A 14,290-nucleotide genomic window follows, 5' to 3' on the forward strand; every position below is an offset into this window, starting at 1 on the left:
AAAAGAGGTGGGGGCCAGCAACACCAACTGAGACCTTGAAATGTAGTGTACCTTTAGGTCAGGTTTCTCCTGTTTCTCATGCAGCCAGCGCTTGACAGCTGGACTTGGTCGCTACCGTTGTCAAGCTGGAAGCGCTCCAGCTACGGTTTCCGGCGAATCACGATGCCGAACGCAGCTTCTGACACCTCGAGCCTCAATCAATGGCGCCTCTCTAGTCTTCCACCCCTCACCTACACATGCACGATAAGCTTGTCCCAAATTCAAAGACTGGATGAAATGTTCTAGGCTCTAGCGGACGCAACCTCATGATTTCATCCGATGCATGCTCTTGAATCTGCAGTCCAATGTTCAAACCACCATGGAACCGAGTGGGATAGAAAGAAGAGGAACATATCAGGGCTGAAGTATTGAACACAACCCGGTGGAAGAACTTCAACGACTAATACGCATGCTTGGCGACCTTCATATACGGTGATCATCGTCCTAAAACATCCTTCATTCCATGAGCTGGTCGTGAAGTACCCAAGTCAGCCGTTTTGGGAAACTCGCAGGATGAAAGCTCTCAACCAATCAGATGCGCCCAATTGGACTTGCCCCGCGCCCTCAACTGTCCATGGCGGGGCCAAATTGACCAGCCGGCTGAAGCCCGGCGAAACTCCAATCGCGATAAGATAAGCCAAGTCTGATTCGAAAAGATCGAAAAAAAAATCTTGGGCGACGACTCGACAGCTAGTGTCTGAAGGCCTCGAACGAAACGCATCCCGGAAAAGGCGTCCGAGTCCGCAAAGTCCACATGCTCGCCACAATGCCTCACTCGGAACCCGAAGGGCCTCTGGTCAAGCGACAGAAGCTTACTGTCGCTTCCAAGCCGGCGGCCGCGACACGCCAGTCCTCGCGCATCTTTGCGCCTTTCCGAGTATGTCTTTTAATACTGATGATACAGGACTTTCAATGCTAATGCCAATGCTCATCGTAGACTGTCGGCCTCGTCTCCCCCACGAACGTCCCATTCACTTCGATTCCCATGGGCAAGACGACATTCCAAATTACGACATCGGTAGGAAGAGCCCTTCAGACCTACGATTTAAAGAGAGGTCTCAACCTGGTCTTCGTCACTCGCCCCCAGACTCCAGCCGACATCACCACAACGCTCGCATGGAAGGACAAGGTTTTCGCCGCATGGGGCGACGCCAGAAAGGGCGAGAAGCAGGGCTTCTGGGCATACAAGCGTGGAAAGAAGGTTGAGGAGCTCGAGCTCCCCGAAGACCTCAATGAGCCTATCCAACAGATCCTCATCTTCGGCTCATGGATCGTCGGATGCGCTGTGACGAGACTCGAGGTCTGGAAGTCGGCCACGCTAGAGCATTACACCACACTCTACACCATGGCTGGCAAGTCGGGCGCCAATGAGATCACGGGCGGCGTCACCAACATGCCCACCTACCTCAACAAGATTTTCGTCGGTCGCAAGGACGGTTGGGTCGAAATCTGGAACGTCAGCACCGGGAAACTCATCTACACCATCCTCCCTCCGACTCCCGACTGCGGCGCCGTCACTTGCATGCAGCCCAGCACGGCCTTGTCACTCCTTGCCATTGCCTACGCGAACGGCAACTTGGTTATTCAGAACATCCTGACCGACAAGCCCATTATCCAACTCAAGGCCGGCCACGACGATGAACCCGTCACTTCCATCTCCTTCAGATCCGACGGCATGGGTGCAGGTCACGACGGCCGCAAGGACGGTGTCATGGCAACCGCTACCGCTGCCACAGGAGACGTCACGTTTTGGGACCTGAACAACGGGGGCAGGGTCATGGGTGTTTTGAGGAGTGCGCACAACCCGCCGTCTGGCGACGGTCCCTTGGTGCGAGGAGGCATCAGCAAGGTTGAGTTCCTGTCAGGCCAGCCGGTTGTTGTCACCAGTGGACGTGATAACGCACTCAAGACGTGGATCTTTGACGAGACACCCTTCTCCGCGATCCCGCGTATCTTGCACCAGCGCAGCGGTCATGCCGCGCCCGTCAAGTGTTTGGAATTCCTCCCCTCCGACTTTGATGGAGCCGACGCGGGCAACAAGTGGCTGCTCAGTGGTGGTCAGGATCGCAGTCTCTGGGGATGGAGTATGCGGCGCGATGGCCAGAGCACCGAGCTCAGCCAAGGAAACATCCGCAAGATGGCAAAGAAGACTGGTATACTTTCTACAAAGGCGATGGCCAGGGGTCCTACGACGACTCTGGAAGATCTCAAGGCTCCCGAGATTACATGCATTGCCAGCTCTCTCAACCGCGACGGTGGCATTGGTGCCCTGCCTGGCAACCAGCCCATCTGGCAGAAGCACAGGGAGAACAAGAAGAAGCTTGATGCCGAAGTCAGCGGATCGACTGGATGGGAGAGCGTCGTGACGGCACACAAGGATGACGCTTGGGCGCGTACATGGTTCTGGGGTCGCAAGAGAGCCGGTCGATGGGCATTCCCGACAGGCGACGGCTCTTTCGTCTCTACCATCGCCATTAGTTCCTGCGGCACTTTCGCTCTGGTCGGTTCCGTGGAGGGCAGCATCGACATGTACAACCTGCAATCCGGTCTTCACCGCCAGCGCTTCCCCTCCAGGCTCACTCCCGCTCAAGCGAGAGCGCTGAAAATCCAGCAGCTGAAGCAGGCCGACGATGTCGTGCAGCTTCACACTGAGAAGAGCAGTGGCTTTGCGGCCGGCACAGGAAGGCACACCAAGGCGATAACGGGCATCGTGGTGGACTCGATGAATAAGAACGTCATCACGTGCTCCTTGGACGGCAAGATCAAGTTCTGGGACTTTGTCACGGGCAACCTCGTGCACCAGATCAACTGGGCGCCAATGGCTGCCATCACCGGGTGCCGGTACCACGCCGCAAACGACCTCATGGTCTTCACCTGCGATGACAACTCGGTCCGCGTCGTCGACCTGGAGACAAAGAGGACAATTAGAGAGTTCTGGGGCTGTCAGGGCACCATCAACGACTTTTGCTTCTCCAACGACGGCCGCTGGATCATCGCCGCCTCGCAGGACTGCGTCGTCAGAATATGGGACTTGCCCACCAGCCATCTCATCGACGCCATCCGCCTCGAGAAGCCCTGCACCGCGCTGGCCATGTCCTCCTCGGGCGAGTACCTCGCCGCCACGATCGAGAACGAGCTCGGCGTCGCCATATGGACCAACAAGTCTCTCTTCACGCACGTCCCGACACGGCAAATCTCGGACAAGGAGGCCGCGTTGCTCACCGGGCCCACTACGTCTGGCGAAGGCGGCGAGGGTCTGCTCGAGGCGGCCTTCAACGAGGAGGGTGACGCGGACGCGCAGGACGAGACCGTCGTCGCGCCGACGGTCGAGCAGCTCAGCGCCGAGCTGACAACGCTGTCCCTGGTCCCCAAGAGCCGCTGGCAGACGCTGCTTCACCTGGACCTCATCAAGCAGCGCAACAAGCCAACCGAGGCCCCCAAGGCCCCCGAGAAAGCGCCCTTCTTCCTGCCCTCCGTCGGTGCCGGCAAGCAGCCGCAGCAGTCGCTCATCGAGGGCGCCGCGGCACCCGACGCCGATGCCGCGACGGAGTCAAAGTCCCGCATCACCAAGCTCGAGCGTGGCCGCATGCAGGAAGCCTTTACGAGCAAGCTGGACGACGGCGCAGCCTCGGGAGACTGTAAGTCATTTATTTTCTTCCATCACTTTGCACTCTCAAAACAAGGAAGAACGGTAAAAGCTGACATGTCAAATAGTCGACGACTTCATCACCCACCTCAAATCCCTCTCCCCCTCGACGGCAGACCTCGAGCTCCGCTCCCTCTCCCCCGAGGACGGCGGCCTCCTCAACTTCATCCGCGCGCTGACGAGCCGCCTCGCGGCCCGCCGCGACTACGAGCTGGTCCAGGCTTGGATGACTGTATTCTTGCGGCTGCACTTTGACCTCGTGATGGCTGACGCGGAGCTGCTGGAGGCGTTGGGCGAGTGGAAGACGCTGCAGGCGAGGGAGGCCGGGCGGTTGGACGATCTTGTTGGGTACTGTAGCGGTGTTGTCGGTTTCTTGCGGAGCCCTAGGACGTAAAGAGAGAGTGTGTGAGAGAAGGGGGGGCGGAGAGAAGCAGGAAGGGAAAAGCGATTGTTTATTTGTTCGTTGATCATCTTGTGGAAAGATAGAGGGCCAGGTTCTATGAGACTTTTATGAGAAAAAGGAGGAAAGACGCCATTCCGTGTAGAGAGTAAGGTATCGTCTGGCGAGATGGATGAATCAAATCTTAATACCCACCAAACGGTATTCTGGAGCAACATGCCCCTCGATTGTCTTTCTCTCAACCAGCCCTGTTCACTATTCTCATTCTTCCCGTCACGGGCTAATACGAAGAAGAGCAAGGCCCTTTGTGGGGGCTCATCTATCTACACATCACGATGCTCCCGATACCACCGTGATCGACTCGCATGAGCTCGGCAACCTCAAGCCGAGTCAGTCATCTCCGCATCATTGAAACTTTACGGACAGCTGTTCGCCCTCTCTTCTGGAATAAGACTGTAAGCAAAAAACGAACCCGGTCATCCGGTTCCGCCAAGTGATGAACCCCACGGGGGGCCCCAATACGTGGGAAATCATGCCGGGGAACCGAAAGGCGGAAACACCCCCTTTTAGATTCCTTCTCGACGCGTTGTTGCACCGACGCAACCTGAGCACACGGCAAGCCGGCCACAAGGTTGAGGGGGTGGGCGATCCTTTTCACAGGTTTCCACTACGGATAGAGCAGGCAGTGTTACCTGGGTTCCCGCAGATGAGAAAGGTTCCAATTCATGCCTGTCATGGAATTGAAATCCCGCTGCTTGGCTGTGGGCGGTGACTTGCTAGTCCCGAAGTCTACCAACATTGGCCACCTTGGCCCGACTCGCCTCGGCGAAGAGGGTACCGAAGTAAAGGTGGAGATCGGCGGAGGGCGGACGGGGTTTGCGGGTGGTCTGGGGGAAACTTGGGAAGCGTCGTGCGGAGAAAGGTCCCAACTAATTACCTACCCCAGACTTTGAAAAAAGAATTGGACCATGTCATTCGTCCGCCAGTCCGGACCTCAATTTCTCCACGCAGACATGGTCGTCCTTGCATGTCAAAACAGTTCACCACGGTTCCTCGGGACTCTAGCATTTCTATGTTTCCCTCAGGTACGCCAAACAAAAGACAGACAGGTGACAGCCTTCCCCGCATCTCTATGTCCATCTCTCATACTGATTTACTTTGTCAGCTTCGTTATCTGGCAATATCTGCATATGCAGCCCTCCCTCGTTCGGATACGGACACAATCCAATCCAACCCAACCTAAACCCTGCGACCTGCGGGGAGGCCTGCCAGCCTAAATATTATCGCTGGGGGGGCTGGTCATGGGGTCGTATTCCCTTCCCAAGAGAAATAAACAAATTCCGGAGATGAGATGCCCGAGATCCTCCCTCCTCCACACCAACATCCAGCAAAGGCCCCGTCATGACGGGGTCCTTTCGGGAGAATAGCTTGCGGTCATAAAAAGGAAGAGCTTCTCTTCTCCCATGCTGAACCTCCCCTTTCTTGGTCTCTTCTCGCTGGCTAGGCAAGCGAAGAGTTAGAGTTCCGACGAGATATCAAGTCGAACGAAACCCTTTTCGCCAGTCCCCATATCCTCACCGTCGTCGACTGAGCGTAGTCACAAAAGCCTCGCAAGAGAGAAAAGATGCGCGTCTCCTCCCTCCGCGGCGCCGCCCTAGGCGCAGCCCTCGCGCTCGCGACCAAGGCATCCGCAGCCCTCAACGCAACAGAAACCTCCAACCGCCTCATCATCGCAAACGACCGCCTCTACGCCGCCGTCTCCAAACCAGGCGGCGCCGTCGTCGAACTCACCCTCGATGGCGTAAACCTCCTCGGCACCGCCTCCGGCGCAACGGGCCAGGGGCCCTACCTAGACTGCTACTGCACCCCGCAAGGCTTCTGGACGCCCGGCACCGTCAAACCCACCTTTGAGCTCTACTCGGGCACCGATTCGTCCGGCGTAGCCTACGGCGGCGTCAAAATGTCAGATACCTACGCCTCAACGGGCCAGGTCCTCGAGCAGTACTGGTTCCTCCGCGACGGCGAGACGGGCCTGCACATGTTCAGCCGCGTGGCCTACCACAACGAGACTGCCCCCTTCTTGCGGAACCTCCAGGAGTTGAGGACGCTGTTCCGCCCCAACGATCCCATGTGGACGCACCTCCTCACCAACCCGACGCAGTACGCCCCCTTGCCCTCCAAGGACGCCGTCGCGCAGCAGGTCGTCGTCCAAGACGCAACGTGGTACCTTGGCAACACCCCTCAAGACCCCTACGTCCAGCAAGAAGCCGACTGGTTCACGAAATACACCTTCCAAGACACCTGGCGCGACGTCGACGCCTACGGCATGTTCGCCGACGGCTCCAAGACGGCCGACGGGTCCGCGTTCGGCGCCTGGATGGTCTTCAACACGCGCGACACGTATTTCGGCGGCCCCCTCCACTCGGATCTGACGGTCGACGGCATCGTGTACAATTACATCTCATCCAACCACCACGGCGACCAGACGCCCAACATCACAAACGGCTTCGACCGCACCTTCGGCCCACAGTACTACCACTTCAACAAGGGCCCCGCGGGGACCTCCATCCTCGACCTCCACGCCGACGCCGCCAAGCTCGCCGACCCGGAGTGGAACGCCGCCTTCTACGACGATATTGCCCACCTCGTGCCCAACTACGTCCCCTCGACGCAACGCACCACCTGGAAGCTCCACGTCGACCTCCCCGAGGGCGTGACGAAGCCCATCGCCGTGCTGGCGCAGAACGGCATCGACTTCCAAGACAATGTATTCGACACAAAAGCCTACCAATACTGGACCGACATCGACGCCCAAGGCTACGCCACGATCCCGCGCGTCAAAGAAGGAACATACCGCCTCACAATCTACGGCGACGGCATCTTTGGGCAATACATCAAGGACGACGTCAAAATCGTGGCCGGCAAAATCGACACCACCCACGCGCGCTGGCGCGAGGAAGAAGCCGGCACGGAAATCTTCCGCATCGGCACCCCCGACAAGTCCTCGGGCGAATACCGCCACGGCTTCGCGCGCGACACGACCAAGCCCCGCACGCCCGAAGAATACCGCATCTACTGGGCGCGCTACGACTTCCCCACCGAGTTCCCCGACGGCGTCCGCTTCCGCGTCGGCGAGGACGACGTCGCGCAGGACCTAAACTACGTACACTGGGCAGCCTTCGGTGGCAAAGGAAACTCCCTCCGTCCGGAACTCTACCTCGGCGACGGCAACGTCAACAACTGGACCCTCGTCTTCGACCTCGAGGAGGCGGCCGTCACGCAGAAGCGGTACGGCACGTTCACGGTCCAGCTCGCGGGCGCCAAGACGGCGGCGGGCAACACCGATGTCTTCAACGCGAGCGAGCCGCATTCCAACCTGAAGTATACCGTCAACGTCAACGGAAAGGACCTGGAGCCGTGGGTGATTCCGTATTACCAGAGCAGTTCGTGCGCGGTGCGGTCGGCGGTGGTGTGCTACAACGTCGCCAACAAGTTTGTCTTTGACTCGAAGCTGTTGAAGGCGGGCGAGAACGAAATTGTTCTGAGCTTGCCGTACGGCGCGACGAATTATGAGAGCGCTGTGCTTACGCCTGCTATTTACGTGCAGTATGATGCGCTGCGGTTGGAGATCAAGTAAGAGAGCGATAGTAATCGGATTTCGTCATTGAAGTTGAATTGGCCCTTCAGTGGATGCAATAAGCGAGACATGAATAAAGTTTAACATTGATCACCAGACAACCGTCTCTGCTCTTTATTACTTCCTTGCCTATTCTTTCTCCTCTTCGGGTTTGGAGAAGAAGATACCAAAAAACTATAAAATAGAAGCTTTGACTCTGTGCCGAAGAGCCGGGTCCTAGCCAGACAGAATCATTGAACGAACGCAAGCAAGAGCAAGTCTAAAAGAGGCTGAGTCTGATTCGGAGTATGGACGAAAAATAATTGAGTGCAGGTTTGGGCCAGGCCCCGCCGCGCGGTCGGATGTAAAACGGTTCGTTTCAAGATTCCTTACTGTCAAGAGAAAGGTGGGAGCGTCGTGTTTTGCGATAAGGCCCGGACTGCAAGCAGCCACAAGAACGCGTAAGTACTCAAGGTGAGAGAATGGGAGTTTGGTGGTGGTGGTGATGGTGGTTCAATTTCTCAGGCCCAGGAGTAAAGAAAAGGAGCAGGCCGAGGCAGGGGCATGTTTGGGCCTGCGATATGGTTCTTACCGTGGGCGTCGCATAGAAGTGGAAATTCTGTACCAAGAGATGGAGTTTTGTCGATTGACGACGACGTACGGAGTACTCTCGTGGGCCATGTGCGACCCAAAAATCAGCGTTTCAAACTGTTGAACCTTGCTCAATGATGGTCTTCCCTTTCTTTTTGACACTGGCTGTTCAGTCTGTCTTTGGTTCAACAGTGGCTGAAATATCGATTACCGAGCGGTTTTGCAAGCTCATGAATGAGAGTATCAATGTTTGACCAACACAAAAGAAAAAGGACAAAGTCTCAAACCAAGTAGTCGGGTTCGTGCACCAAAGGCGGTTTGGAACTCGCGGCGTTTCTTGAATCGCGGGAGAGCTACGTTAGACCAGCCTCAGAGGGTTGCGCTCGTGTTCAAGTCGCACCAATATTTGAGCTTGGTAACTAGTTTCTCGGCCGGGTGAGCTTCCGTAGAGGGCCTGGGAAACGTAACATTCCGATAACCGACTCGCAGTCCGTGAAAGGGATAGTTCCCCGAGAAACGCAGAAATCTGCGGAACCAAAGAGTTTCGTCAAACGCCGCCTTTGCCGGATCTTTTCCAATAGCTGAATCTGATGCTCTGAACAGCGTAATGCGTGAGGTAGGTATTAGTTTCTTGTCTTGGCCGGGCGTAACCCGGCCACACAATTGCTCAAGTCCCAAAGAGACAACACTAACACTGCCCGCCCCGCCCCGCCCATATCTGCATGTAAGTGCAGACAGCAGGCTGCGCCAGACAAATTGTAGGATTTAGCAACTTATGTGCCGCGGTCAAGGCTAACTGTATGCCGTGCAACGGCGAGCTGGTGCTCGGTATGCATCATATTCAAGGTTGGGCGGCAGAAGAGGCGGGCGTACTAGGCCTTCGCCGGCAAAAGATCGCCGGGCTGGAAAGAAGCTGTAGTTTGTACGCCCAATATGACGGTCGGTAGGGCTGCCCATCTGCACGCAGCTATCTCGAAGGTACTTTGGAGCGATGCTGAACCTGTACCTGGCTAGCTCTCACGCTCTCCAGAATGAGTGGATGATCGTCCGGCTGCGTTGAGCAAGGCTGATGCGGCGTATCATTGCATATGTTGTCTCTGACCAAAGATCTTTCTTCTGATGATCGAATTGTTCCCGCGTAATACCTCGCCCAAAGGACTTTGGGCAGATGACGGGAATAGTATCAACAGCCGCAGTATGACCATCTCGTCATCGTGCCTACGGTGTGAGCCAGGTTAGGCAGCACTTATTCCCGTTGCTTGGAGGATGATACTTGGTCGGCTTTGATCCATCCACCCATCCCGGAGATGCATCTTTAGGCCGCAGACTGCGGGCCGCGTTGAATGTCGGTGTGACCTCTCAGGTTTGAATGCAAACATCGAAGTGATCGCCAGAGCACTGGCCAAGGTCACGGCTCCATCGAGGGTGATTCGTGATCTTTCTTCATCGTAGCATCGCTCTTGTTCTGCATAAGGTCACTTGGCCGCGCTTGCTGCGACCCTGCCACGTCGAGCATGCTGATTCGAAAATCGAAGGCTTTGGTGTCGCAAAGAGAAGAAGAGAGACTGTCCTGATGCAAAAAAAAATGAGCCATCGTGATTGCTGTCGTCCAAAAAGCTCCAGGTTCGACATCGGCTCCCACCTGCAGGTTGCGGGCCAGCTCGTGGTGCGAGGTGGTCCCCGGCAGTGGGAATGCGAGAAATGCCCCTCCATCCCCGCTGTCAGCTCGGGTCGTCAGCCACCCCCCGGGACCAGGGTGGCACTGATGCCTCTGGTATCTTTGCTGGCATGTCTCTGGTGTTCTGCATGTCGAGGTAATCTTGTTGAGGTCCTCGAAACAAAGCGAGCCCTGGTTCCCCGTCTCGCCAGTTGATACTCAGGAGAAGGAAGGTACTTTGTAAAGAATTTTTCATGGCGCTCCACCGCATTGAGGATCAGCCTCTGCGCCGCTGCCGTGGGAAATAAGCTGTCAAGCAACGAATTGGAGACGTCGACGCCAGGGCCTGGAGTTCTTGGATGGTTCTTGGTCAGTCTTGGATGACGAGCCGTAACTTTGTGGCCATGATTTTGCCAATATTTGACTGCACGCCGCAGTCATGCGCATGAGAGAACAAAGTCCGCGGACTTTGCAACAGTCGGTCTGAGTCGGACTGTCATCTGAGTCTGGTGTCCATCCATTGTACACAAGCTTGATGATCCCTCCAGCCGGCTACGTCAGCGGAGCAATAGATGTTGGTGAACGATATAGTATTGGTGCATCCATTAGGCGAAGGGACCAGTCCCGAGGCTGCGATGTTGTGCAATGACTGAAAGGATGACTTGGGGCGAACAGGCATCGCAATGAAGCGCAGGTCCAGAATGCGAGTCTGGATCATGGGAATGAATCACAGCTGTCGGAGCTTGTTGGTGTGCAAGTGGAACGTGCGATCTCATCATGAGGGGTCTTTGTGGATGTCACCTTGACCATGCTTGAGTAGATGCCTCAGATATTCCCAGATCAGCATCCTTTGGGATTTCGTAGCTTCCGTTGGCGTTGCTAGTCAGATTGAGCTGCCCATTGCATATCTGAATACTACTATGTGCGGATGGAGAGCAAAGTTTACCATCATAAGGTGAGGGAAAGACGCAAAGAAGGGTGTGTGGAAGAGCTGGAGACGGAAAAAAAGATACGTCCCTCTCTTACAGCAGGAGCTTCAGGTGTCGCTGTTGGACCAGACGAAGGAGGAATGGAGGAGGAAACTAAGGAAAGACCCGCACGTGGCGGTGCGCGATGTGCAGATTTTCCCAATTAGGGGCGGCAGATGCCAGGGTATCCCCCTTCCTCAGTTCTGCCCCTCCTGCCCGGGGGCCAGTCCCAGCCAAGAGACCCAAGACAGAGGGGGGGGACAGGGGGGTTGCAACACCCTTTAAGCCCCTGGGCATAGCATCCGTGGCTAATGGAAGGCCCGGGTACCGATCTCTGGTTCCTGGACGTTGGAACTTGGCGCCACCAGGGTCGCACTTCCTCGTGCGCAGTACGGAGTACTTCGTAAGGTAGTCGTGGGTTGTGATTGTGACAGTCTCACAGTCTCACTGTTCAGTGTTCAGGCGCGCTGGGTTCGGGTTCAAGGTTCGTCACAAGTACCTTATCGCCCGATAAGCCGTCGGGTGCTGTACGTACCTAACCTCGCGCAACCTAAGGATGGGACAAACCGATACCCAAGGCAAGGTACCTTGCTCTTCCTCCTCCCTCAGTCCCAGGCACAGAGCAAGGTATCTTCTACCACAGACCAGACCAGCTGGTGCGGTCTCGCGCCGCCCGCCAACAGCATAACGTACAATCTTGTCTGAAACACCATCTACCGCCAGTCACCTTTACACATTCAGCTCTCAAGCTCCCCTCCCCAAAAGACTCCAACAACTCCCAAGCAACCAAGACTCCCAAAGAGTTCCCGAGCTGGTGGTAGACCCTCGTCCCATTCGAATATCTCCCAATGAACGACAGCACTTACCGACCCGCCCGCCCTCCAAGAAACCGCTGTTCAAACGCCCTTGTCTTGTCTTGCCCCTTTTGCTATCTGTACTCCGAGTTTGCTCTTCTTCCCTTTGCCCTTTGGTACTGAGTACGGATACTTCGTACTTTGGACTCTTCGCGCTTTGCCTCTCTGGTCATCATCTCATCCCATGTTCCTTGGTTCCTCCTTCCAGATACACCAACTGGCACCACAGTCCGACCCCTGACTGTGATCTTCGTACTTCTTTGCCGGGTGGCCCCTGTCAGGGCGCAGCCGCGTGCGATGTGCTGGCTCGACGAGAAGCCAGCTCCTGATCTCAACATCAGATGAAGCCTTGTTTTGTTTTGTGCTTGTTTCCAGGCTGCGAGTAAAGACACACGCAAAGAGGATCATGGCGCTGTCATCGCAGGATCAGGACGCTGGCAAAAGCTGCGCCTGCGCCAGCTCCTGCTTATCCTTTCCTTCCTCTTCCTCTTCCTCCTACCTTGACGCTGATCTTGACATTGACGACATCTCCGCTTCTTCCAACCCGTCAGCTTCATGCTTCCATTCCTGCTGCTGCTGCCACCGCCCCAGCTTTCCACTTCTTCGGAGCCCTGCTACCAAGATTGCCGTCCAGGATCAGCATTACCGTCCCTCCTCATCGCCTTGTCCGTACCCGCCTTCTTCCCACCACCTCCATTACTGCTGTGTCGGTCCACCAGTTCGGAGGAAACCTGGACAAGGGGCACATGGACTGGAACCCTCGCCCGCTCCTGATATATTTAACATCCCGGCCCTCCTCTACCGAAAGTGGCCTCTCCTTGCCCTCGCCATCGCCATCGCAGCTAATACATATATCCTCCTCCACTACTCTTCTTCTCACTTTTTTACCTCGAACAGAGAAGACCAGACGAACTGTCCCACCTCCTTACTCAACTCCTTATACTTAATAATCTTCAACATGGTCGCCAACGTTGGAGGCCTCGCAGCCCGGGCAGTCTTTCTCATGTCCACTCGTCCTATTGCCCAAAGAGCGGACGCCACCTCATACACCAATAATGCCGTGGCCGCCATCCGCACGCTCGAGACGACCTGGTACGACGTTGGCTCCGGTCTTTGGGACAACGCCTGGTGGAACAGCGCCAACGCCTTTACAACTCTCGCCGACTTCGCCGACCTAAACCGGGATGCTGCTAACGAGCTCAACATCGGAGGTATCCTCATGAACACCTTCCAACAGGCTCAGAAGGCCACAGCATCTGCTTCCAAGTCTATCAACGCGGCTGGTCTTGTCACGACCTCGTACGCCATCACCAAGCGTGACGTCCCACTACCCATCGAAGGTCGTCAATTCAGCGCTCAGGGCTTCCCCAACTTCATCAACGAGTTTTATGACGACGAAGGCTGGTGGGCGCTCGGCCTGATCCGCGCCTACGATCTTACTCAGACCCAAGACTACCTCGATATGGCCGTGCGCATCTTTGCCGATATGAAGACCGGCGGTGGTACTAACTGCAATGGCGGAATCTACTGGAGCAAGGACCGCAAGTATGTCAACGCCATTGCCAACGAGCTCTACCTCAGCGTCGCCGCCTCGCTGGCCAACCGCATCTCGGGTGATAAGGCCAGCTACCTCAAGATCGCGACTGATCAGTGGACCTGGTTCAAGGCCACCGGCATGATCAACGACGATGGCACCATCAACGACGGCCTGGACAGCAACTGCAAGAACAATGGCGCCAACGTGTGGTCTTACAACCAAGGTGTCGTTCTCGGCGGTCTTGTCGAGCTCAGCAAGGCTAATGGCGACAAGTCGGTCCTGACAGACGCCACTAACATTGCCAAGGCGGCCATCAAGCAGCTGTCCGATGACAACGGTATCCTGCACGACACTTGCGAGCCCAACTGCGGCTCTGACGGCAACCAATTCAAGGGCATCTTTGTCCGCAACTTGCGATACCTGCACGCCGCAGCGCCCAACAACGACTTCAAGACCTTTATCACCAAGAACGCCGACAGCAACTGGAATACCAACCGCGACTCGGCTGGCAAGATGGGTGTCGTCTGGTCGGGCCCTGTGCAAGGCGTTTCCGGGCCGACTCACAGCTCGGCACTCGACTCCATCGTTGCCGCCATTGCCGTCGCGTGAGAGGAAAGACCTTTTAGAGATTTATAGTTCTCAGACCTTTGGATCATCACCATCATCGGGCAGGCGTTGGATATTTTTACTTTCTTCACATGGCCGCTCTGCAAACACTCGTTCTTTTTAATTGGGCGCAGGGGGAAACGGCAACGAACGGATTAGACTTGATCGAGAACGGGATACCCCTCAGAACACACGGACACTCCTTTGATGCCTTGGGCTGAGTAAGACAAGACCAGCTCGGGCGGCGCATGGGAGCGGTTTGCTTATTGTTAATAATGACTCTAATGAGTAATGATACCATAGTTTTCTTTTGGATAGTCTTTAGGTTAGGCTTGCGCGGGAGCAAGCGAATATGCTGAGGCAGAGGCGTGTTGGA

At 56.0% G+C, this 14,290-nt stretch overlaps 3 protein-coding genes across 3 annotated transcripts; all 3 read left to right on the plus strand.

Annotated features, from left to right (window-relative positions):
* Positions 1–367: 367 nt before the first annotated feature.
* Positions 368–4,557, plus strand: BDP55DRAFT_645498 (WD domain-containing protein). Its single transcript, XM_060573639.1, has 3 exons — positions 368–916; positions 977–3,677; positions 3,754–4,557. The coding sequence occupies exons 1-3, from the start codon at positions 794–796 to the stop codon at positions 4,077–4,079; spliced, it is 3,150 nt and encodes a 1,049-aa protein (XP_060435721.1). The 5' UTR covers positions 368–793; the 3' UTR covers positions 4,080–4,557.
* A 979-nt stretch (positions 4,558–5,536) lies between these two features.
* Positions 5,537–7,964, plus strand: BDP55DRAFT_212947 (rhamnogalacturonate lyase). The gene has a single exon (XM_060566008.1). It carries the CDS (start codon positions 5,710–5,712, stop codon positions 7,720–7,722), a length of 2,013 nt encoding a protein of 670 aa, XP_060435722.1. The 5' UTR covers positions 5,537–5,709; the 3' UTR covers positions 7,723–7,964.
* A 4,765-nt stretch (positions 7,965–12,729) lies between these two features.
* On the plus strand, positions 12,730–13,917 carry BDP55DRAFT_540373 (glycosyl hydrolase; the record flags this gene model as incomplete). Its single annotated transcript, XM_060568116.1, has 1 exon — positions 12,730–13,917. One exon carries the CDS (start codon positions 12,730–12,732, stop codon positions 13,915–13,917), a length of 1,188 nt encoding a protein of 395 aa, XP_060435723.1.
* Positions 13,918–14,290: the final 373 nt, after the last annotated feature.

This window comes from Colletotrichum godetiae (genome assembly GCF_030913485.1).
Source record: "Colletotrichum godetiae strain CBS 193.32 chromosome Unknown BDP55scaffold_3, whole genome shotgun sequence".
Taxonomy (NCBI): Eukaryota; Fungi; Ascomycota; class Sordariomycetes; order Glomerellales; family Glomerellaceae; genus Colletotrichum; species Colletotrichum godetiae.